At 40.2% G+C, this 27309-nt stretch overlaps 1 protein-coding gene across 1 annotated transcript; it reads right to left on the reverse strand.

Moving 5' to 3' along the window:
- Positions 1 to 4017: 4017 nt before the first annotated feature.
- meis2b (Meis homeobox 2b) lies at positions 4018 to 26226 on the reverse strand. The gene is given in 16 exon segments (XM_034150410.1): positions 4018 to 4761; positions 8195 to 8291; positions 8497 to 8586; positions 8824 to 8882; positions 9796 to 9872; positions 12594 to 12733; positions 19677 to 19791; positions 23861 to 24007; positions 24136 to 24186; positions 24453 to 24503; positions 24848 to 24865; positions 24867 to 24896; positions 24899 to 24940; positions 24943 to 24994; positions 25576 to 25808; positions 26161 to 26226. Coding segments are annotated over 15 exon segments (1176 nt in total). The 5' UTR covers positions 26173 to 26226; the 3' UTR covers positions 4018 to 4761; positions 8195 to 8232.
- Between the last annotated feature and the right edge of the window lie 1083 nt (positions 26227 to 27309).

Genomic DNA, 27309 nt, shown 5'->3' on the forward strand with positions numbered 1-27309 from the left:
CTAACCAAAATCGTTGACTTAAAGGTGGGGTAGGTAATTTTGGAGAAACCAGCTCGAGTGCGCTAGAATTTGAAAATACACAACCGGAAAAAATCTGCCACTTCCTTACAGAGCCCCTCCTCCAACACACACGAACGCGCACATGACCAATGAGGGCACGGGATAAGTTTGTGCACAGATGGAAGGCTGACAGGCAGGTAGGCCATCCAGTTATTTTAGCCGGGCCGGCTAAAATGATTGGTCGTGCTTTTTACATCGCTACAGCTTCCACAGATGACATTTTTTTATGTATTTATTGTCAAAGCATTTAATGTATTCATTGCTATCGGGATGTTAAGAGCATTCCATGGAATATAACAAAAAGTGTTTCTGAAATAAATTACATACCCCACCTTTAAATACGGGGAAACCAAAGGTGGTGAGGTTCTTTTCACATAAGGGTTTCGGAACTCATTCCTGCACCACTCTATCTGCCACTTTCTCAACTCTGACCTTTGACCTCCTGCATGTGGTGTAGCAAATAAAACATTGTAAAGAACTTACTTTGCACCTGATTTTCTTGGTTTTAAATGTAAACCGTAGCTTAACCAAAGATCCATCTCTTGTGAGTTTACGATCATCCATGTTGATGCTCAGAGTGGATCGTGCTTTAGAGGGGGGGATATACAGTTCAGATGTAAAATAGTGTTTGACAGGGCTGACCCGGAGCTTTGGTCACGCCATGTCTCCAGACATTAGCTCCATTTCTCCTACCTGCCACTATGCAAGGTGAAGTAATCAGGGAGCTTGTGTTACTCAACATTAGAACATTTAGAGCCATTAGTGTTGAAGGGAATTAGTTGGTCGAAATGAGATTTGAGTGTGATTTATATCTTCGCTCACTGACAGAGAAAGTTTGTCATTACATGGAAACCAAAAATCTCTTTATTGATTTAGGGGACAGAGCTCAAGAGGCCTGGAAGGAACAGCAGAGGACACAAAGAAGGAAAGAAAAGAGACCCAGAGAAGAGGGAGTGTGTAGCAGTGCACACACAACATGAGTTAATGGTGATGTCAGGAGTATACCTACATACCTAAAGTAACTGTCCTCAAGTTTTTAGGTACTTTAATTTCCATTTGAGTTGATTGTAACTTTGTAGATTAAGACTTAACAAACAAAGTGTATTATCATTCACAAAATATGACTCCCTGCTATAGATAAAATATATTTAAAAGAATAAAAAGTAGTATATTCAGTATAGTATTTTTGGAGTGGTATCACTACCTTTGTATTTTTTCCCTTACCAAAGTGAAGCCTTTTATTTTATTTTGAAATACATTATTCCGTTGACAGTATACAGTATACTTAAAGGAACATTTCTGATAATTAAAAAGTCCTCTTAACATATTTGTAGCTATTGTTCTGAACATTTTGCTCTACAGCAATAGCTGGGCACATAGCACCACTGAATATATTATGTGTACATGCATATTACAAGAGGATATTTAAAATCACTGCCGCGTTCACTCCTCCCTGTAGAAGGCACTTGGTGACTCTTTCTCTGGTGACAAGTAAATGGAAATGTAGACTTAGAATTTAGAATTATTTGGAATTTGTGAAGTCACACAACAGTCATTTTGACATTAGCTGAAAGTGGTGTCTTTAAAACGTTCACACAACAATTCAACGGGTTATATAAAGAGCTGTAATAACACTGTTTAAAAAGTCTAATGTAAATATATTGAATTTGTACTGGAATCAGCTAATTGCACAAAACACATGGAAAGCATTACCTCAATGTCTACAGCCGGTAAGACACTTTGGAAGCCTAAACAAAGGTGAGTATTTATAATATTTACAATATTCTGGCCATGTGTATCCATGTAGCCATTATGCCTTTAGTATATTTGACAGTGCCTCTGTTTTTAATATATGTTTTTTATGTAGTATGGTTGGCCTCCCTCTTAATATCACATACATTTGAGCAGTTTATTGTTACCTTCTTGTAAAGACCAATATTCCTGTAATAGCAACATAATAATGTGTTGAGACCCCATACAGTATTCGAATGCATTGTAGTCATTTTTTCTATGATATTCCTGTTGAACTTTTTGGGAATATGATATTTCAAATGCCAAAAAGTGCAGCAGAAACATTATAATGACACTCTCCAATAGCGTGGATGCGCTGCTGTTGTTGGGAGGGATTGTGTGCATGAAGCAGAGTTTGTGCATCATGTGATGCAGCTTCTGCGGGAGCTTTGACCCATATTTCAAGCGGAGAGGCGCTCGTTTCCGGCAGCCTTCAGAACGCATTTATCTTCAGCTCAGTCGGCAGCGCTGAGTGAATTAGGCCTGCTCATATGCGAGAGAGATGCAGAGAAACCCATTCCACTCTGCATTTGTCTTTATTCTGCTCTTCCATATACGAGCCACAATATATTCCACAATATTGCAGGTCTCCCTTGAAAAAGAGATCTATGATCTCAAGGGACCAATCTGGTTAAATAAAGGTTTGAAATGAAATGAAATGAATTGACCTCTGTGTTGCACAGAAGATGATCCAAATACATGTCCGTTTGGCACCTTAACACATGTAATTTGGAGTATTTATCTGCTGAAAATATAGAAAGGGGTAAATTGTGAGAAAACTGCAGACTATTGCTGTTTTTTACAATCTAATTATGAACGCCTTTGAAACAGCACTGAGCAGAAAAAAGAACCAGCAGTGTTATATTTGTTGAAACTAAAGTAGTTGTGTTTTCGATTGCATTCAGCCATCTGTTTCTGTTTTTTACACCCAAGGAGAATACTCGTTTTAAATGTATTACTCATTTTATGTTGCACCATTTAAAGGGCCAAATGGAATATAAACAGCCTCGGAAAAGGCCCGGTACTCATCCAGGCCGGCAGCTAAGACTCATCCGAGGCTAAACATCATGCTTTAAGCAATCACTATTTAAGGCAGCAAGTCATTATGTGCTCAATGAAACGATTTAAAAGGTGAATGTGGCTCAGAGGCTGTTTATGGGATGGCAGTGTGACAGCACCTGGCGGCAGGAAGTGGCCTTTAATTGGACAAATTGTCATCTCCTGTAAAAATCACTTTTTTAATTAATCAAAATACAATAACCAGTATAATAATCACAATAATAGTAGTAGTAATAATAATAATAATAATAATAATAATAATAATAATAATAATAATAATAATAATAATAATAATAATAACAATAATTATAATAATGACAATAATATTACATATTTCTTCTCCCTTTTTTAAAATGTATTTAGACAGCTTGTAAAGCAGTACATCTCCGGATATGAAGGTTTAAAGCTATGATGGGTTTGATCGATTTTTTGTCGATTAAAATGAATATTTATTAATACGCATCCAGGGACATTTAGGCCTCATCCCGCCCAGACAGCCTCCTCTGGCCCGGCTCTCTTCATCATGCAGCCCGGAGGATCGTTACCGGCTGACAGTGATAAATGAGGCCCCGGTGCCTTTATTTATTCATTCTCCGGAGTTTCTGTGTTCATTCTGAGCTTAGAAAATACTTGGAAAAAATCAGCAGTGTTTCTTGAAAACGAAAATGTTTTAATTTCTATGGAACAAAGACTTAAAGCACCGTTTTTTGTTTTTTTTCATCTCTCTGAACCCTTTTTCTCCTGACACGGATTCCCTCATCCAGGCTGAATAAGCAACAACAGTCAGTGAAAGCTGCCCGCTCTGATTTTTCCTGAACTCTGGAGCCAGGCCATCCATCATCCCTGTCACCATCAATCGAATAACGCGAGACAATCGCAATCCCGTCTCATATCGAACCGGAGAACGTGACCTGCAGCACAACTAATGCCGCTTTAAACCGTTTTCTCCGACGCCTACGCTGACCTTTCTCCTCCGGGTTTTTTTTAAAGTGAGACCTCAGGAAAATAACCAAACGAAAACAATCAGACCGATCTGCTCCCGCCATTAAATCACGCCGTGTTTTGTCTTCCTCAATTGAGTCTTTATTTTGGTTTTTAGTGCAGACTTCTTCTGTGTTTTGGTGCTAAAAACTATTAAAAGAAAAAGGAAATTCCATGTTTCCTCAGAAAGTCTTTTTAAATGTATAAGAACACAAGGAGAATGAATCAGAAGAAAGAGATGCAGTGCACGGAAACAGAGATGGTTTCCTTTAAAAATCTTAATTGATGTTAGAATAAAAAACAACATGTCATTGGTGAAAGCTCACTAGTGATCACAAGCGCAAACATGGATGGAAACAGCCAAATAAACACACAACTATACAGCACAACAATTAAAACTCTCACCGAATACTCATATTTAAAAAAAAGATATTCACAGTGTTTTTTGTGTTTTGTCCTTTAAAGGAGAGGTGTGTTTCTATGTACAATGTTTATTTGGAAGGGGGTAGGCTATTTAGGGGTAAAGCTTTACCTAAAAAATAGGAAAAAGAGAAAGAAAAGTCCCCGTGGTCCGCCGTTGTAGAAAAATAAATAAATAATTTAAAAGGGAATGGAGATGTGTCACACTGCTTCACTGAAGTCCTTTCTCTTGTCCCGTAAAAGCCCCCCAGTTCAGGGGGAAAGTCAAAGTTTGTGGGCGGCCTCGTGCGCAGGTTTGGCGTTTCCATGGTGATCCTCTGCACAAGCACGGTGCAGGTTAAGGTGGAGGTGGGGGGAGGTGTAGGTCAGGTGGGGTTGACGTGCAGAGGCAGCTCCGGTACTGAGCTCCACAGCCCGGCGGAAGAAGATCCCTGAGCCCACCATGGAGGCCTGAAACCGGACAGAGGGGGGAGGTTAGCACGGTACAAACAGAAAAACCCTACATTTAATAAATAACTAATATTTCCAAAACAATCAGAATACTTTATTTATCCAGAGGAAAATTTGTTTTTGAGACAGATCCTTCATTTTATTATGAAGTAATTACAAATATATTGAAAATAATGAAAATAATTGTAAAGATAATGAGGTAAAGTAAGAACAAATACATATAGATATATAAATAAAGAAATCAAATAAAATGGCCAGATAAAAATATTATATTGTATAGTAATAATTAGTGGATCTTTGGTCTTTCCCAACAATCCAAAATCCACTCTTTTGTTAAACATAACAAATAATATTGTGTCATTCATAATTGCCACCATTGTCAAACACATAAATAATGTGTTTGACAATGGTGGCAATTATGAATGACACAATAGTATTTTTGTAATAAAGAAGATTCCGGTTTATACCCAGTTTAAACAAAGAGTTATTATTATTATATATTTTTTCAAGGTTAATGTAAAAGCTGCATTTTTATTTTCACCTGAACCTATTGCATGTTGCATTTTATTCCGTGCTTTGGAGACACACTTATTACAATAAAATAAATAATAAAAACATTTACATATTTAAATTGTGCATATTCCAGAGTATTTCAGGGTTTTGTAAAGCCATATCATTAAAACTGAGACTGTTCAGTCATCCATACACAAGAACATGGGTTTTACTTTCATCTCTCTTAAATCACAAAGCTATATTAAACATCTACAGTATCTTCCTCTTGAATAGTGCTGCTCACAATACACACAGAACAGCAGTTCTGAGGTAAGCAACAATACATCTTTTGTCTCTAGATAATTAAGATGTGAACTGTGATCATCAGGGTCAAATTGTTTGCTTAACCCTCCTGTTGTCTTCGGGTCAAATCTGACCGATTTACTACTTTCATCAATCATAACTTTTTTGTTTTACATTCGATTGCATTAAGGCTTTATGATATCCTTCACAGTAGACATTTGAACATATACAATTGCTGATCACCACTTTCATTGAATTTTGGATGATTTAGTCAACTTTGTAACACCCATGGTGTTCCCTCCATAAAGAAAAGGAATTAGTAACCATCCGGATCAGATAAAACACACACAAAAACACACACACACACACACACACACACACACACACACACACACACACACACACACACACACACACACACACACACACACACACACACACACACACACACACACACACACACACACACACACACACACACACAGAACAATTTGACACATTTCCCACTCTTATGTGCCCATCCCCCCACATGGATCACCCCTGGCACACGCAATACATGTTCAGTGTCTGTTCTTTGTATATTTACTGCAGTTTTTCATGTATACCAGTAGTCTGATACAATATGTACAGTTTGAAAGGGTGTTAAATGAAATGTGGTGATGATTAATGGTTTTTGTGTTAATGTAATAGCAGTTAAAACAGGACACCAAAGTAAGGGGGGGGAAACGAAGACAATAGGAGGGTTAATATAAATGTGAGTTCTATAGGGGATGTTACAATGCATGTATATGTACATAACAAATATATCTATAAATTATGAAAGAATACAACCAATGCCATTATAAGATACTTAAAGGATTTGATTACCATATACATTTACTTTTTTGAAAACCATTGCATTCTACATTCTCTTCAAAATGATGATGTACATTCTTGGTTACATTTTGTCTGACAATCCATTTTTTTCTTAATATTAATATAATACAAACATCTGTGCCCCATTCCTCCTCTATCATATTGCTTTTGAAATGTGCTTTTCCAGCTATTCTCTCTAAAAGACATACACTTGAGATGAGCAGCAGATGAAAAGCATATGGTGGAGTCAGCTGTATTGTGCGATGTGCAGCAGAGAGGAGAGTAAAATAGTGCAGCTCCAGTCATGTATTCCATAATGGTTAAATGTTATGGCTCGGGCTTTATCGTGCATGGAAAACCCTCATATTACTCCAAACACGGCTTCCTGCAGTCCTGGGGAGATTTACTGCCGCAGTCAGCATACGCTCTCGCCACAGATCAAATTAGGGGGAGCAAAAACATCCGGCTCTACTGAGCTATTACTGTAACTCAATGATCATTCAATGAGAAATAATTAGATTAAATACTCTCCAAAATATATAGGCAGCATTTATTCAGCCTGATGTCTCTATGCAGATCTTTTTTTTTTCTCTTTTTTTTTCTAGATGAAGCGTCACAATCTGCTCTTTGAACTTCATTAGCAAAGCTGGGGGAATGATCAGACAGGGGACAGGGGGCTGTGTTGGCGAAAATTGGCCCCAGTGAAAAAAAGAATGAAGCAAAAGCAGCCCCTATTTACATATAAAGAGCTCTATTAATCAAGGTAAGTGTCATTACAGCGTGGCTCATTGAGCAGTGGAGAGTGGGTGTTAAATAAAATTCTCTGTGCTCGGGTGCCTCCGGCAGGCGATACGTCTTGATTTGAGAACTGTCAGCAGAGGTGAGGAGCTGATAGTGGCTGGAGGAAGAGGGGGTGGAGGAGGAAAAGTACCCCGATTCTTAATCAGATTGCCAGGGGAGAAGAGATGGAGGAAATAAAATGGAGGAAGAAGAAGATAGAGTGATGGAGAGAAAATGAAGTGGTGTGAGTGATGAAGAGGAATGTGTTTCCCCACACAGGGTTTTTCTATCTTTAAAGATAGTTCCCCCCACTTTGATACAAAATCTGTTTATAGGCCAGGTATAATAATCTTAATTATTCTTCGATTTGCTAGTCAGGACTTAATATGGTGCAGTAAGGACATATTTGTGTAGGCCCATCAAGCATTTAGCATCGCAAGGCCCCCTCAACAAAAAGCAATGGCAATTTTCCATTAGATTTCAGGATATTGCTGAAAAGCCAGATAATCTCCACTTATTAACAATATTTATATCTTTTTCAAAGCGTAAATGCAATCCCCAGAAGTTAGAAGCTAATGTTTGGCCATAAACAAACTAATGGTGGCTAATGTTCGGCGTGATGACGTGTAGTTGTCTTATTTACTTAATTAGCAACAGCTGTTTTTATGACACATAAAAGCTCATACATTTACCAGTGGGGTATTTACTGATGTTGTAGAAAAAAATCTTAACCCTAGAACTTATTTCAGGAGTCTAACCAAAAACACGTCCAAAACACAGTTGACTTCAAGACGAGGGAGCAGGAAGTGCTAAAAGGCTAGATCTTTCTCCGGGTTTTAGGACTCATTCCTCTACCACTTTATTCTAGTGGGGAGATAATGAATCCATTAGTGGTTGCATTGGAGTCAAAGTATGAATGCAATATGAATGCAATCAGTGGACAAGTGAGTGATAGTGAAATTGGTCCTTTTGCTACAAATGAAGCCAGAGATGGAGTACTCACTTCACCCTGTTTTTCAGGCGTGCCTCAGTGGAGTGGATTTACATGTAGTGCCACTGTCCATCCATGCCCATGTTCATACCCATGCCACCTATCGGCCCTGGAATGAGGAGTTGAAACAAAAGCAACAAGATGACGGACTACTCAGAACTCTGTTGAGGCCATTATTCAGCTATAAAAGTATACTACCTTTATCATTGGTTCTAATGCATTTATTCATTATAGTTTGTAACCAGGCCGACCATAAGCAGAAGATAATAGATTTTGCCTTTGACAGTTTGATACATGTATGAGCGATTGCTTACCTCCAGGTCTGAGACCCATGTGCTGCTGCCCATCAAGAACAAAGCCTGCCATTGGCTGGCCATCTGGACTGTAGGCGTTACCCTGACTCACTGTGAGAGGAGAAGCAAGACTGTTAGAGTGAGCAAAGCCTCCTCCACTTTCTGTACCGCCTCCTTCATACTATCCATACTCCAAAGTTCATATTATTATAATTATCTCTTGTATCATTCTATATTGAACTCTAGTAGCCACTCTGTAGCTGCAGTGGATTTAACATTATATCATTAAGACAACTCAGTTGTACATAAATACACATTTTGACAACACTTGATGGACTGCATCTTTACCTGTTCTGTTGGACTGGTCGATCATAGGTTGGACTATTCTCCTCCTTGCGTTGATAAACCTGTGAAAAGAGAAACAGTATAACTATGCTGAACAGGTGAAAGAGTCTCAGGTGGAAACTATGCTGAACAGGTGAAAGAGTCTCAGGTGGAAATCAAAAAACCAAAAACGAGTTATAGTCAGCATACCTACATTTGCACATGATTAAATACTGTTAACTTAAGGGTTCCGGGTCTTTACAGTATCCCACCAATTAACTTTGCTAATATGTCATAAGAAAGAATATATTTTTGGTGATAATTACAAGTTTAATTTACTAGGGGCCCAACGTAAGTAAACTCTGAGATATAATAGTACCCATATTACAGTCTTAAACTCTCTATGTACAGCTTTTGTTGAAGGAATCAGATCATCAGTAAAGATCAGCTGAACCATCTAATATTTCTGAAAATAAGACATTCAAAATAAGTGTCACATTCGATCACATCAAATAATTGAACAGTCCCTTTTGTTCTTTTTGGCACACCCTGCTTTGTCGGATATTGGTCTTATTGTAAAAAGAATATCTGGCGTTTACAAAAACTGTACATTTTATTGGGCAGCATTTGAAGAACTAGACCCCACTGTGTGTCTCCAGGGATATGAGTAATAATCGACTTCATTCCTATTGACATAACCTGGGGCATTAGGAGAAAGTGCTCCCCTAAAAAATGTATTGATTTTGGGTTAAGCCCTATAGCCTTAGGCTGTGATGAGGCTAACTGCTTTGCCAATGTTATGCCATCGATACAGTCACCAACAGACAGGAGGCAGGGTGCATGCTGGGATCGGTTTTGGAGAGTCTTTACTGAAGCCAGTGGTTGCCTTTAGTACTGTAAAAGAGCTGATAGACTTAAAAAGCAAACTCTTCGGTAGATTTTGACAAAGGATTAGAGCGGCAAAGAAATATCATCTCAAGTTGTATATGGACTTACCAGTTGTTCACTTGAAGGATGGTGAGGCCTGTGTCTTGTGCTAGCTGCTTTTTCTGTTCCTCTGAGGGGTACGGGTGCTGTGGGGGACACAAATATAGAACTTTTAATAATTGAAAATCAACAAACGTCTCCATCAACCAATACGGATGCGGCTTGCATTCATCCAGGTGTGAATACTCCCACTCAGGAAGAACGGTATTATTCTATACCAGTCTGTTTCGTGCACAGGTACTCCTGAAGTTCACAATTTGGCTCTGGAGAAACAGACGCTGGGCACGGTTTGGCCCCCCGAACACTTCATGCAAAAAGCGCGTGCCATTGTGTGACAGTATTTGACATTATTTGACATTGCTTGACAAACGATCGGGTGGGATATAAAGAGGCACAATGGTGGCTTTTGTTCGGGGCCCCGATAAGGTTAGGCCCCCTGTCACCCTCCAACCCCTCCCCGCCCTGCTTCATGTCCCTGTCCTCCGGCCCTGATCCCATGGCTTCTGGCTCTATGTGGGAGTGTGTGTGTGTGTGTGTGTGTGTGTGTGTGTGTGTGTGTGTGTGTGTGTGTGTGTGTGTGTGTGTGTGTGTGTGTGTGTGTGTGTGTGTGTGTGTGTGTGTGTGTGTGTGTGTGTGTGTGTGTGTGTAGGCAGTGGGAGGAGGGCGGCAGATGGTAGACAGAGGTGATCCCTGTACTGGGAGTAGGGTCGTGGGCCAGTCCCCATTCTGCTGCTGTCAGGCCAGCAGCCGCCTCCTGTGGTCATCGGTGAAGGATGAGCTTCCAAGCACTTCATTTTTAAACCGCCTTTCAGGCTAAGTGCACACACACACACACACACACAACACACACAGACATGCATATATATCAATACACTTGCATATGCAGACACTCATTATCGCGCATTCATACACACCAAAGCACACAAATGCATATAACAAAAGCAGGAAAAGGTGCAACAATAGACACACAAATGTGCTTACACACTAATGTTAGATATAAACACACGCATAATGGGATGAGAGTGTATTCTGGAGCAAATAAAAAAATGGCCCCAAGCTCAGCAGCTGACAGTCAGGAGACAGATTACTTGAAACTCCTCCCTCAAGTCAGAGGTCCAAACAACGGAAAAAGAAATTTCCTAAAATATTTAAAGACACACTATTACCTTCCTAAAACTGAGCTGTAGATCTTCAGTCTTTAATAATGAGTTTGTAATTCTTTCATATGTTGCTAGTTTATCATTGAACATCAAACATACTGTATATTCTGAGCCTTGTAAAAGTCAAAAAGCAAGAAGATAATGAAAGCTACAGTCGTTCTTAGTCCTACACCAACTCCTTAACACACTGGACGCTCATTGATCTCATCCTGTCGCATGTTAATGACATGTCAGTAAGCACAACAGCTGCAAATGCAGACGTTTCTGGTCATTCTGTATCCGTCTCGAGCCACACACAGATCTCTGATGTATAAGGATGGATGATTCATATTTATACACAATAAAAACAGGGTCTGTTTAAATGGCAGCACATGTTCAATATAAAACACTGTCTTCCAGCTGTCGTTGATGAACACAACTGGTCAGGTGTTTGTCCTTAAAAAAACGTGGTTGTTGTCAATTGATTGTGTTACCTTCAACTGACCACACACACACACACACACACACTCACAGGTGTCAAACCTGAAACCTCATGAGCGCATAATGCTGCTAGGAAAATAATACATACTACAATCAAAATGTGGCCACATTTCTTCTCAAGATGCCGCCAGAGACCTAGTCTGACATTTGATGGTAAAACCAGTAACAAAACATATTTTATCGTGTTTAATCAACTGAGGGTCATCCAAAACAAATCTGATATTTTTTCCATGTTCTAGATGCATGACTGTTACAGAAAAACAACCAATTCAATCTTTTATCTGAACTGAGAAAACAATGACGTTTCAGCTGACTTTGATACCACACTTGTGACCTCGAGTGGATCCCAGGTTTGCTCCCCAAACTCTTTGGCATCAATCCTTTAATGTGGATAAATGCAGGGTTGCATGGAAACCAACAGTTACGACCAGGCTAATGGGCCGGTAATGAATAATATAATGAATCGAAACCTTTCACAGCTGCTTTCTCTATAGCTTCCTCCGAAGGGGATCTTTTAAGGGTCTTCAGAATGGACAACAAAGGCAGGAGGCTACGGCTAAAGGTGGACAGAAACACCCCCCCAACGGCCGTCCAACTGCGGGCCTCACAGTGCAACGTCTGACAAAACATAATCCCGCTCTTTTCACACCCTCAACGACTGATGAATGCTTGATCGCTTGGGTGTTGCAATGGGCCTTTCAGGGGCCAAAGTCCCCTTGCACACTTTTCATAGACACATCCTGCCATGGCAAACACTTGTGCTTAACAAATTAGGCCTGAAAGGGAATGGGGAACAGAGAGGGGATAATTCAATTATCCCCCTTTTTCATCTGGAAAATCTAAAGGTGGGCTTTGGAAAGGAAAGGATTACTCCGAGTACAGGACGTGTATGGGCCTTTTACCAACTAAACAACTGAGGGGTTATAACACATCTAAAAGCGGGACAGATAGAACACTGATGGGGCCGTGACGGTTGTATCTTTTGGACTTTGGATAAAAGGTAACGCTCCCCTCTTTGCGTCTTGCTCCCCTCATCTACTGAATGAAAGGCTTCTGATGTTGATTTCTGTACAAACCGTGGACCGGTTTCATTTCTATGAGGCGATAGCTCGATGTAGCTTGTATAGGAGAGTGATTTACACAAGGGACTGGGGTACATTCCCTTACCGTAAGGTGCTGGAAGAGCCACGCTCTCATTATATTTGTGGCTACTTTGGGGAAGATGCCTCGTTTCTTCTGCCGCTTCTTGTCCTGGTCATCCTCGTCTCCCGTGCCCGGAGATGCCAGGCTGTTGTCGAGGGCGTCTCCTGTGATCAGAGAGAAGAGGAGTCACATTACGAGGAAGCTTTCATTTGGCCCTGTCGCCTTCATCCTCCTAAAAGGGCAGAGGAAGATTGCACGGCGGCACAAGATTCTTCCTCTCACCTCTTCTTGACTCCCCGGCCATCGGATAATGAAGAGGAGTTTGTAGTGTGGGAGCTCAATAAAACCCTGAGCTATTAACTCAATCTGAGCCACGCGTTTGACATGAGGTAATGACTGCGGGAGCTGTGCGTCTGACATGAAATAATGAACGTTCAAAGTGCAGTCTGACTCAGTGCTATGTACTGATATTTTGACGTGGCCTTTGTTTGAAACAAGAATAATCATTAGCTTATATGTAAAAGGAAGGACAAACAAAGCCTGAGATGAAATACTAAGACAAAAGCATCAAACCTTGTGCTATTTGATATCAGAAACAAGGCGTTCGTTTGAGTTACTAAGGCAGAATAGAGTGGGGGGTGGGTTCCCATGTGTGTATTGCCCCCCCCCGCCCCGACCCCAGACTGACAACATCAGTTTTGGATTTCATGCCGGGCTTCGGATCCTGCCATTAGCAGCATCCCTGTTTGATTTCAGCCAGATCGAGGCAAGAGGCTTCCTTTAAACTCAGGTTTCCGCCCCTGCAAGCTAACTCTCTCGCTCTCGCAACACAACGGGCACTCCGCTCCCGCTCCCTCTCCACCATTAATTGTGCATCAGCCGAGATGATTTACTTTTAACAGTGGTGGTTATTTTTTCTTGCCCTCGAGGCAGAGAAGCCTTGAAAGCTTGCCTGGAGGGCATGTGAATAATGCATCTGAGAGACTCCTCCCCCGAGGCGGGACAGGAACCCTACTTTTCTTAAGATTTGCCCTAGCATGTCTTTTTGTTTTTGGAGATGCATCAATCAAACGCGCCTATATGAGCCATATTCATGCATAAATATTTCAGCTAATGAATATTGACATTAAAAAGGATGTGTTCTAGGGTCGTGGGCTCTGGGGGTTGTGGGAGTTTTGACCGATGGTAACCAGCTTGAAGTCCCGGACAGGGTACAGGGTTTACAGTTCCTCTGTCCACTCGTGTGTTCTGTCCTCCACCTCTTCTACAGCCTGTGGATTAAACTAGTCTTTCTGGGCAAATGTTCCCTTAGGTAAGTTAGAGATCAACAATAGGGATGTCAACTTCTTAAACACTTCACTGTTGACTTCTTAGATCAATGCTAGCTAGCATTAACATTGACCTAGCTAGATCAATGTAGAGAAAAATACCAATAGACATTGCAACTCACAAAGATAGCGACTTTAAAATGTAGATATTAGTTTGAACACTATGTCAAACGTGATTGACATATCAATACTTTCAAAACCTTTTTCATAAAATTCATGAGATAATCAGTTAGCATCTAGCATGATTCTAGCTAGCATCTCTAGTTCAAGAGTAAAAGACCACTTGCATTCTAAATTGAACTATAGGCCTACTAGTATAGTCTTTTTTCATCTTGAGCACATCAAGATAAAGTTCATGTGGTTACACAAAGGATCATAAAAAGTAAAGGATGGAAAGAAAGAAAGAAAGAAAGAGAAGATGAAACAGAACTTGCTCAGCCTAATTATATCTGAGGAAGGCACGCTGTCCTCCCCTCCAACCCCCACCCTCGACACCCCACCCTGGTCCACCTCCTCTCCTCTCTTCATCCCTCTTTCTTCTGCTCCAGAGAGGGGAGAGCCGCAGGGCAGATCCTCCGCTACACTAATCGCTACTGACTGTTCCCCGGCAACTCGGCCAATCTAACCAGTGTGTGACGGTGCAGTCTCAAAGTCATACACCCGTGCAAGTGTCCCATGCCCCCCCCCCCTTCCCCCCTGCCCCCCTCTTCTCTCTCGAAACCCCCCCACCCCCACCTCCCACTCCACCATGCCTGCCAGTGTCTGCACAGTAGGTGAAGGGGGGGGGGGGCGTAGATGGAGGGCATTTCCGCAGGGATGGCTGGAGTATTGCCCCGGGGCTATGAAGAAAACACACACACAAAAACAGCACCTCAAGATATGAAGAGTCTTCCTACTCTTCCAGCCTCTGCTATATACCTCTATTCTAGTCTAGACCATTCCATCTCAGTGTTAATATTTGTTTCCTTTTTTTGCCATTTGATATTATAAACACTACAGAAATTGATGTCTTCATTTTGCTACATTTGACGAAGAATGCTTCATTTCGATAAAGAATCTCTTACTCAATTAAACATTGTGGCTTTCTGAGCTATATAAGATCTTTGCCAAAGGGCTGATTATGATGTATGTACAGGTCTTACTTCACCATCAGCAAGCTAAACCCTTTTAAACTGTGCAATTTAGCATTTATTGATACCAATACACTGCTGTAAATATTGTAATATACCTGTTGTAGTGCAATACTATAAATATCTTTGTTTTATTGTATGTTTAGTGCATGCTATTCTTATTTAAATTCTTATATTCTTATTTAAATTCTTATTTGTATTCTCATTTAAGTTCTTATTTTACATAAATACTTTTTATGATGAATTGTATAATAAATATAAAAAAAAAAAAATGTATTCCAAAATGGAACAACTGTCACGAAAACCAACTTCTCCCAGGATTAATAAAGTATTCTCATTCTGATACATAACGAGACTATAATATATATTTTTTTATCTTTTAGTAAGTTATTTATTACATACTATATGTGTCTTCAATTGATGTTTCTTTTTCAAATTTTCAAGAAAATGAAAATGTATGAATGCACATGTCGGGATAAATGTGTTGCATACTCTTGACATTTGAAACGGTTGTATTTCCTCTCTCGTCTCCTCTTCACTCTGTGCTCTGTTGCTGCTGGCTGAGGTATTGGTGGATGAAGCGTCCGTAAGATGGAGTGCGGAGCGGCTAGCCGAACTGATTGCGGCTCTCCGCTGCATCAGTGATGCAAAGCCAGCGCAGCCTGTCTAATGAGCTCAGCGGGGCCTGATCCATCATCAGTGACACCTCGGGGCTCCTCCCCTTATTAGACATGATACACAGCTCTGAATGGAGCAGTCTGGAAGGGTTCCAAGACAGGAGGAATCCTCTGTTTGAGAAACATGACGATAAGAAGCAGCTGATGGGAAGATGCAACTCTTTAAAGCAAGCAGTTTGCATGCTGGCATCATCAAATACCTTGATTTATAAATCCAATACAAACTGTGAAGTCCACTGAGACAAATGTAACATTTGTGATATTGGGCTATATAAATAAACATTGATTGATTGAATCTATTTGCATTTGTCATTTAGAGATTTATCACATTTAAGGGCATTATTGGGCAAGGTTCATAAGGACAAGGATTTATATAAATATATGGGAAAATCTAATTTGGGCATACACAAGAATTGTACAGCGGACGACAGGTCATGAATCTGATTCTTTGGAAAAAAACTGACTCCCTGTTTAGTTTTTTTATGTAACAAAACATTCATAATTTGGTTGAAAAGGATTGGTTAAAATAGAAACATTACTTGAATCTGTAGTTGAACAGAAGTACGTATGTGATGTTGACAGCATTGAAAACCCTAACCCTAACCCTGCACAAATGAAATTCCATCCACATCCAATGCATTGGGGTTAAAACAATACATATCGCTACAAATGTACTAAAAAGATACCCTAAAATAATGGTGAAGACCAAACAAGCCCACCAAACACCAGACACCAGACTTTAAGTACATCAAATACAGCTATTTATCCTTTGTTTTTAAGTAAATAATGACTTGTTTTCTGTGTGAGCATTCACAGCAATGTGCACATGTCTTTCCCTTTACACCCAGCATCCCTTTCTCTTCGCTCCCTTTTGAAACATTTCTGACATCCACAGCATGACAGATGCTAAAGGCACATTAGCCCGCGGTGTCAGTGGAGCTGTGATGTCATCGGCATGTCAGCACCTCCACCTCCCCACATTCCTGCCCCTGACCGCGGGCTCTGGATGTGACAAAAAGATGCAACACATCCTGTTCCTCACATCTCACTTCTCAACGCGAATGTGTGCAGGATATTTCCGAGTCACTCCCACTGCCTTTTGTTTCATTTGGGTCTTTGTGATGGACATCTCCAGCCCCCCCCTGTTCTCCCCCCTTCCACACATTCCTTGAAGAGCTCAGCCCCCTTTTGCTGTGGTCAACAGCCGTCACCCTGGGGGTTGAGCTATCAAAGAGAGCCCTCTCTGCATATCACACAGCTTACAAGGCAACAACCAAAACCTGTGAGCTTCAGAGGAGCCTCAGCCCAAACCACCAGCAACACATCGTGGATCCTCTACTTGTGGTTAGCCGGGCTGGGAGCCACATCACCACCACTGAAGTGTTCCCTAATGACAGTGGCTTTTAAAAGGTTGCATCAGACCATGGTAGCATTACTAACATGCCACTAGAACAAACTCAACCATTACTTCCTGTGCTCTGTTGGAGTGACATTACATTTGTAACTTTAATAATGATTTTGGATGAAGTATTTTGAGGACATCATGATCATGATGTCACCCTGTTGTTTGTGATGGCCCACGTGAAGCATGACGACCATCCAACTTCTTCGAATTTACACAAGGGCACACTATTTCCTGCACTGGCAATTCAATTGGATCAGATTTTTTTTATTGCAGTTTGGTGCCATATGAATTAGGGCTGCACAATGAATCATATTTGATCGAAATAGCAATATGGAATAGTGCAATATTCCATTCACAGTAAGCATTTGTCAAAAGGCTTAGTGTTTAAATAGCCTTTTTGAATAAAGTACTGTGGAGCTGCAGAGATATCCTGGCATCTATTTTTGTTTGGTACATATGTTATTAAAGATCAAACCGTAATCATTTAATATAAAACTATGATAGTAACTACTTACTAAATAGTATCGCAATTGCAACATCACTCAAAAATAATCGCTATTAGTTTGTTTTTCCAAATGTTTAAGCCCTAATATGAATGCAATTTCTTGAAAATGTCAATGCGTTACTGTAACTTCCTATCTTACATTTCATTATATTTAAACATTGTATTCCATTTTATTTATTTAATTCTAACATGGAGCAACTGTCACGAAACCCAACTTCCTCAGGAGTTAATAAATTACTCTGCTTCAGTCAGATTTCTTCAAAGCATGAAACTCCCCTAAACATGTGATGATCTCCATACGACCCCTATCTTACAACTCAATAGAGGCCATCTACCTGCTCCAAATCAGATTAGCATGACACGCCTCTAGCTGTCCTTTTTGGGCCTTTCAGGGTGTGTGTGTGTGTGTGCTTCCCCGGCATGAGAATAGACTGGAAACAAGGCAGAGAGGCCCGGGGAGAAGCAGCAGGTAGCATGCAGCAGATCCTGGAGCAGCAACCACAGCTCTGATCATTCTGCCTTCTTCTCTCCCTTTGTTCCTCATACATAAAGTACTCTGTCCTTACATCCCTTCAGGGGGCATTCTGCACTCCCATCCCCTATGCATTCTCCCGCAGGTCAAAAGGGCAGGGACCTTGGGTTTTCCCCCTCTGTTGTTTAAAAGAAGCCTAAAGGAAAGAAGCTATTCACCCTGTGGCCTTTCTCGGCTCGCCTCAACATACAAATCCTGGAAACTGAATGGTTGGATTAAGATTTACCAAAACTAACATGTCAAATTCTGAGGGTGACTTGAATTGAGTTGGGAAGGTTGAATCATTTTCAAAAGATCCCTTTCTGATGTCTCTTAATCCTGAGTTTCTCTTGTCTTGCAAAGCATCCTCCTATTGTTCTCTGCAATGCTCTGCTCCTTGATGCCTGATGGGCACAGGGTGGAAAGTTGCTTTAAAGTCCATTCTATTTTTACTGCGCCCAAAGGGGAGAAAAACAAAAACAAGCCATAAAACCCTTATAGCCTCCAATTAGCACATCAGAAATCACATTAAGCGCAGGAACACCCGGGCGACACAAGAAGGAGCGGGCTGAATGCTATCCCAGGGACAGTGGCAGATAATACCAGCAGACAGCTGAGTGAATTCAAAAGATCTCTTCATCAGCGCTAACTGACCTGTAATTGAGACCATAAAGTTGGAGTCACAATTGCATGTTAAAATCAACATTAATAGACCTGTTGATGTTTTTATTACATCAAAGTATAAATCATTTTCTTACTGTCAACAAATCCCATTAAAAAAGACAAAACCAACAGTGCGTTTGTTCTGAGATTGTTTCTTAATCAAGCCTGTAGCAGAGGTTTTAGAATAAGAGGTGTGATAAATCAAATCATGACCGAATAAATGTTCTGTAGATACAATTTAGAAGAATTACACCACCAGGATTACACTTTAGGGGAGAGTAGAGAATCTTTTGTGCATTGTTTTCCGTTTCTTGCTGTAAAAAGTAGTCAAATTTGCAAGCAATGAATCTAAAATTACGTTTTTTTACCAGTTTTTACGAATGAATTGGTATTTACAATGTAAATGTTTTCCTATATGATACAATGTTGCTTGGACTCCTAACCTTGCATACAAATATATAAATGCCTTTCTGTCCTGATTGGTAGAAGTTATCTTGATAGCACTCAGCCAAAAGCCTATTGGTACATACAGAAGACATACATGTATAATCAAATGGCTCACAGATATACAGTTTCCTTTGAAAAACAAAATGCTTAGTAATTTCCTGAGGCAACTGCAGTTTTCAGCAAACAGGAAGACATTTATCAGCAACTTTTTTCCGCTGCAGATTGACGCATGCCAGGGTTACAGTAAGACTAAATCCCTGCAAGAGCAGTCCTGCCTGGCTTCAGATTATCTGTGTCTATCAATGCAATCAAGATAAAGTGATTAAGTTAAATGAGTGCATGAACTTTCTTGAAAGGGATCCCCCCCAGTCACCCTGCCTCAGAGAGAGGTCACAGGAAAGTCAAAGCTTTGATATGAAAGAGGACGCAGGAGGCTCTTACCGAGTTCACTGGTGTTGTCCCCGCTCTGAGAGACGTGTCCCCCGCTGGACGGACCCGGGGTGCCCACAGAGGGCGTGGAGTGGGCGTCATCCATGTCTCTCCAGGACGCTGGGTTCTGAGGTCAGGAAGAGGTCCGCACACCAGGGGACAGGAGATAAGGAAACAGGGGAGAAGAAGAGAGGACAGGGGGAAAAAGATGAGGAAGGTCCATTAGGGTCCAGTATGAGTTCCATTATGCAGTTTCCCAAAGACACAAAGACAGCTGCTTGATTAACATGGACTGAAGAAACAGAAATGTTGACTTCAATGAAATGTATTATGTCAACAAATGTCACATAACTGTATTAGGTTAGTTGAAAGCAATAATATTAAGTATAAATACAAATAATGTAAGTTCAACTTAATATTATTCCTTTCAACTAACCTAATACAGTTATGTGAAATGTGTTACGTTAAGTCAATGTTTCAGTTTGTTCAGTGTAGGAAATTGTCAAAAATATAAGACATTACCATTCTGTTGCAAAATGAGCTTCAAATGTAGTTTCCGAAAGAGAATCAGCAAGTCTGTAGAGGATGGAGTGGTGAACCTGCAGCATGTGCACCCTTCTGAGTCTGGATGTTTCTGTGACCTGAGTCGGGGACAGACCCTGTATTTATTGTGCCGATGGGCCTGGCCACTCAGACAGCCTGAGCCCAAACCAAACAGCAGATCTGCCTCTTCAGCCTCTCTGCGTCAGCTGTTTGCCGGATGGTGATCAGATGAAGAGCTCGGCAGATGACAACAAGAAGCGCGGGGACAATGGCGCAGTGTGAACGAGGCCTCTCAATGATGGCCCCTCTTTTCTTACCCAGCCACCCAATAATTACAACTCCTAAGTACACACAGCTACTCAAAGAGGCGCCATGTGTTTCCACGTTTATCAAGCTAATGAAGGTCTTATTTCTCAACACCCCATCTGTTAAAATCCAATTAACAGAAATGGAAAGTAGTGTACTGCCAGGATCTGAATGTGTATACGATTCATTCACAAATGAAGATAATTCTACCAAAGATTTATGCTTGTGTTAACTATACAGTGGCAAATGTCCTCTCTTTGTTATCCAGGAAACTCTCTGTAGAGACAGCAGCAAACTAAAAATAGTAAATGTACTAATAATAGTATACACAAGCTTTATCTTTTTTTCCAAACATGGCAAATATTGTGATTAGAGGTATGTTTTTTGAGCAAAATCACGACTCAAACTGGGTGGGATTAAACCATTATTAATCTGCCAGCTAAACTATTGGCTAGAATCACTCTTAGGTTAATATAATGACTTCATTTGGGTTACTTTGAGGGTTAAAGCTTTCTAAATGAATGGCACTAAAGACCATGGATAGTAAGGGTTAGGGTTGGGGTTTACTGTTGAGAGTTGTTTTTCTGTGCCCTCACCTAAAAGACCTGTGGCTGTTTGTGTCGTTACATATTCCTGATGTATAGTTGTATGCAAAGTTGACTATCCCAGTGTGTTAGGCTGCTTCTGTTGACCATAGGAGTTGGTCTGAATGTCTGAAGCAATGACCAGTTAGGGTTAGGGTTAAGGTCCTTGCTTTGATTCTGTCAACAGATCATTCTTGCATAATATGTAATCATATTTCTTGTAATCAGGTGTTGAAATGTGGTTGAAATGTATATTTTAAATGTATTTGTAATGTAATGTATGTATATTTTAAATGTATTTGTAATGTAATGTATGTATATTTGAAATGTAAATGTGGTTGAAATGTATATTTTTCAAATATTGAAACACAGGCCAAACAAGTGTTGAATTAATAATCATTTCATCTGTCAGGTGTATTTATTTTATAACAACAATATAAACTAACTTTGTACACAGTGCAGTTTCTTATGATTCTGTTATTTTCTAGAAAATAATTACGCCCTCAATTAGTTTCTTACTTGTTTAAAATTGGAAACCTACACAAATACATTCTTACTGCTGGACTTCTGATTTGAGGAAATGACATTTGCAGACTCAATAGAGTAAATGTTTCAATTGGGATTTTTTGCTGGGATAAAAAAGTGAACAATCAGGTCTTTCAGGCCAAATGAGCCTTTACAGTGACAATGGATAGAACCTGGCCAGGCCATCAAACGTATGATCAAATGTCGGTTTTACACACAAACATACCTGTAAACTCAAACACGCTGCTTTAGCCCTTGTGAATGATTAACAGATCGTGGTACACTTAACGTTAACATGCATGTACGTTACACAGATGTATGTGCATGTCTTTGTACCCAGAGGAGAGCGGCGGCACATCCATTATGCAACAGCCGTTAGGAGGAAGGCAATACAGCAGGAGAGTGTCCTGTCAGATCAACTGGTGGCCACACACACACACACACACACACACACACACACACACACACACACACACACACACACACACACACACACACACACACACACACACACACACACACACACACACACACACACACACACACACACGTAAAACATGTGCACTGTGTGTGGCTGCTTGATGCATTCTCAAGAACAAAGAAAATGTATGTTGATGAAATAACCAAAGTCCATGCTGACGCTTCCACTAAAGCTCGAGACTATATTTTGTATCTTGTTTTATTCAAAATAAATCCAACTAAAACAGCCTTTAAGCCAGGGTTTTATAGCCTTTTTTCTGGCACGTAATATAGCGCTATAGGTTTCATAATTCTCTTGAACCAAAGTGTTTTTTATTCTATTTTCAAGAGATCTGTACGTAGCCTTGACATTCATTTTACAGAAAATATTGGATTTTTTTTTTTCAAGTTTGACACTTATTATCCCCATCCTGAATATTTAAAAAAAAAAAAAAATAAGATCAACTAAAACACATTACTCCATTAAAAACTGTAGAACCAGAGCTCAGATTACAGTCTATCATCTATGGAGGAATTTCCCTTCAAATCAAAAGGGAATGATACTAGAACCGCTATCCGACATGAAACATTCAAATATAAAGTTTGAAGTGTTCAGTCTGAGCTATAGCATTGTGTCGATAAACCTAGGGTCCAACACTGCTGATGCTACACTGTAACTCTCAATCACTTCAACATCTGAATTTGTTTCTTTGTACACAGGTGCCAAAAGTAGGAAGGACTGTGTAAAGCCCACAGCGGGGGGGCCGCCTGACAAAGAGCCCCCGCACTGTCGCTATAATAATCCTATTGGCTGAGAGGGGACTGAAGCCCAACAGCAAACACAGCACTTGCAGCTGCACTTTGTGCTATATATACAACAATCATCATCATCAACAACATCATCATCACCATCATCATCATCATCAATTGTGTCTACCTTATAAATCAATAGATAAATAAAGTTGCAACACCTCATTAAATATGATTTAAACCACTTCTGTACTGTTCCCATGTACTGGGGCTCAGTTCCTGCTGTGACGGACACAGGTTTGAATCCAGCTTAAGGCTAAACTGGCCCAAAATAATCGTGAAAAAAATAAATCTCAACTGTCCATATTATGATTATTTTTAACAGAGCTGAGATTTTCGGCTAAGGCTCTGCACAGCACTGACAGGCCATCAAACAGTAAAACAAGAACAACAAGGCTTGGTTTCATTAAAGCCACCAAGACCTTACCCAACCCAACAACTGTGCATCCTGTTTCATTAGAATGATCAGATATTGTAATAGGTTAAAATACCTTTTGGTGTAAGGGTAAATATTTAATTCTAAAAATAGATGCTTCAGTTAGGGAGTTTCACAAATAAAAAGGCAGAAGGAAATGCCATAGTTGAGAAATGCTTTGGTCTACAGCGAGTCTCAAGCCTTTTGCTTTATGACCTCCTAACATGAAGCAATGTCTTCTTGCACAAAAACAGGGACTTTTCACAATTTGTTTTATCTGAATCTTTCTTTGAGGCCTGGAGCATTTCAACCTTCCAGTAAGTGATGTAAGCGGAGTTAAAAAGGCAAATATTATTCCATGTGGCAAAGCATCCCCAAATTGCTCACAAGTAGTCATGATAACATTTTAGAAAGGACCACTTTACGATCAGAAGAAGGCCCTATGCTAAAAAAATAATCCTCCTGCAGCTACTGCTTCTCAAGACCTGCTAAGAGAGAGCGCAGTGATGTAGGCTGACACTTTTTATGAATTCTGGGCAGGCAGGTTGACTCACATGTTCTGCGAGGTTGGTGGAGGACCCGGAGAGGTCGTCAAAGTCAGACTTGCAGACGTCCCGGTCCTCTATGACCAGGTCGATGGGCATCTTGCCTTTCAGACAGCTGATGTACCGGTGGCAGAAGTTATCGCAGAGCTCATGCACCTGCAAAGTCCAGTGTTTCATTTAGATTCTCACAGTCTGAGCATCAGGATCATTACATATTATATGCAATGATATGATTAAATATGGCACTATTTGCATTTATAAAGCTTAGCTAATAGCCTGTATACCTTCTCTAATTCCAGGAGATGAAACCGTAAGACTTGAATTGCTTGAATCATCTGAAAAAATAAGGGAAAAAAATGTTAAACTCCAGAAGAAAATGAGATGATAACACAATAAGAAATGCTATTAGAGAGGTGCCTGGGGTGCCACAATACTTATGATTGTGTGCAATACCAGCATCATGTAAATATGATTTGGTTTTAAAACCTGTAGGCAAATTAAGATATGATGAGGTTGCCTTGAGCCAGTCTGTGAAGTCCAGAGCAACACGAAAACAGGAGAATTAAACTGAAAGAAAGAAGAAAGAAAAGGAAATGCTCACCAAGTTATCCAGCTCTGGATTCGAAGAGAATAAAGGTTTCTCTGCGCGGATCTGAAGAAAATAAATAAATAAAATGCGTCAGTTGGTGTCTTTTATACTGATTTACTTTTTAGATTCGCCATCATTTTCAAGGCTTTATTGTCATTTGCACATTAGCTACAGTGTAGATTTGGCAATGACAAACTCAAGTCACAGGCTCCTCCAACAGTGCAACATAGGATATAAAACAAATAAAACAGATAAATAGTGGCAAGAGAATGTTTTGAGATGTGCAAGTAAATAGAAATACAATATAAATAGTGCAAGAAGAGTCCATATAAGTAAATGGAATATGATATGTAAATACATCATTTTGAGGTGTTTCTTGCGTATTTGCGCATTGGCGTCTCCTATACCTGTTTGGCAAACACAGCTTATGTCTTCATTGAAGGAGTCGGAGGAGCAACAGCGTCCCCCCCGCGACCACCCGGCTCTCGGGGCGTGCAGGTCGGCCAGCTGCGCACTTCTCGAACACCAGAGCCAGCAGCGGGAACAGAGGGTGTCTGCAGGCAGAAACACAGGCCTTAGTCTGCAGGCCATTGTTAGGCCTGAACTATCGCCTACTGTACAACAAAGCTGCGCAGATAACAGCTCACATTAAGCTGGGTTTAACAATAGAACACTGCTTTGCAAACTGAAACAAATATGTATGTATTCCTTCTTAATTCAAGAGGAGAAATGCAAAACCGCTGATATGGGAGATTATCTCATCTGTTTCCAATGCAAACAACCTGTTCAGATATTTTTATGCCACTATTGGGTATTTTGTCTCGTTTTATGCAGTGAAAATAATGATATCATTATAACAGGAAAGAAAAGTATTTTGACAATTCATTTTAATGAGAAAATATATTACTTAAATATTAAAAAATAAGGGAAAAACAAAAATGTTGACGCGGAATGTTTGGCTTTCTGTTATTTGAAATGAGTCGCTGTGCCTATTTAATTATATAAATCCAACATGTGCAATTGTTAAGTTCCTCTAAATAAAAATAAACACATACAATAATAATAACAATAAATAATACAAATAATAATAATAATAATAAAAATATAAATAATAATAATAATAATGTGTCCATACCCGTAGATTTGGTCCTTGTCTCTCTTCAGTGCGTCGTTCACGGCGCTGCCCATGCTGCTGGGCATGATGTTGTGCGGCGCGTGGGCTCCGTAGTGCTGGGTCGGGTGGGGGGGCGGCCCGTGGTTCAGGTGGTGGACCTGGGGCAGCGGCCGAGGGGCGTGCGGGTCTCCGTACATGGAGGCCGGGACCCCGACTCCATCCATGGCGCCTCCGTAGTGAGCCAGCTCATCGTACTGGGGTGAGAGTTGGAGATGACATTATAGGGCATGTGACCGAAGAGGTAAAACAATAACAACGGTAAAAGCGTGGATCATTATATTATTTAAAAAGCTCCTTAGCAAGTGGTTCATACTATAAGCCATACTCATATTTTCATGTATTTTCATTCAAAAGGCATTGCAATTGGGTTCATGAAAATACATGAAAATATGAGTATGGCTATAGTATAACCACTTGCTTAAGGAGCTTTTTTTGCTCACACTCTATCATGTCTGCACGTCATTAGTGAGTGCATAAACTATACATTAAACGATGCCCATGTTCAAAAACATTTGACAAAATAAAATGCATCAATATAGGATTTACCCTTTGCGCCATCTCCAGACGATCAGAAAAGTTGGTGTTGATGAAATAGATGACTTTTAAAATCCAAGCGGGAGTTATAATCCTGTCCTGTTCTGTAGAAAATCAATAACGCAAATCAAAGCAAGTGATCACAAACAGCATTTGTCCTCGCGTCACGAGTGCCAAAAGGCGCACTGGTAAAGTGCACGCTGCTGGCCCTGGTCCTTCAACGGGAGGATCAGAGCTAATCTGTCAGATGTGTTTGATGTTAGTTCCGAGCATCAGTTGTCTCTGTCACAGGAATGCTGGCGGTCCGCGGCTCAGTCCTCTGATCAGTGCGCTCTCGTGTCCATGTCTCTGCGCGACACGCTCTCTGTCCGCGGCTTGGAGAGGGAGCTGCTTATAGCCCGCGCTGATCTGCAGGACACGCTGATGGACGGAGCGTGGAGGAGAAGGGTGGGTCGCAAACCAGTCCCTGACAAGTTACTGTGTCTTTAAAGGGGGACTTCCGGTCATTACTTTCAAAATAAACCTGGACGAAGGTATTGATTCTATAGGAAAATACATGTTGATAGGATTTATCAGGGAATCAAAATATTGTATTCATCCCGGGGGAAACTGGGACGTCATTTGAGAATAATAGATTGTGAAACATAAGGCGTAATGTGTATACAAAGACCCAACAAATAAAGATATATTTATAAACATGAGAAGTTAAGTAAGAATGTTTCATAAGAAAATACAAATAAAATCACAAGGAATTAAAGAAACTCAATAAAAAAGATAAAAAATAAATAAAGATATGAACAAAAAAAATTGAGTTAAAGTAAAAATATAAAAGGAAGAACAAGAACAAGAAGAAGATCGATCCCTTATGAAAACATGTTTAAACACTATGCATTTGAAAGAGAGACACAATGTTTCAGTGTAATTGTATCCATCATGCTCTTCTCTGGCATAAAGTCAAATGATTTCACGTGTAGGGGTTAGAGTCATCTTGACTGACATCCTGTTTTAGGGATCAGACCATCAGACCCTGATCCTGTAATATGCATTAATATATAAAAAGCTAGAATGTGCAGTGGTCTGTTTTTCTTCTTTTTGTCAATGTCTGTTTTGACTGCATTTATCCTTTTCTGATGGCAAACCCAACTAATTAAAAGGACCAAA

The sequence above is a fragment of the Trematomus bernacchii genome, unplaced genomic scaffold (genome assembly GCF_902827165.1).
Source record: "Trematomus bernacchii unplaced genomic scaffold, fTreBer1.1, whole genome shotgun sequence".
Lineage (NCBI taxonomy): Eukaryota > Metazoa > Chordata > Actinopteri > Perciformes > Nototheniidae > Trematomus > Trematomus bernacchii.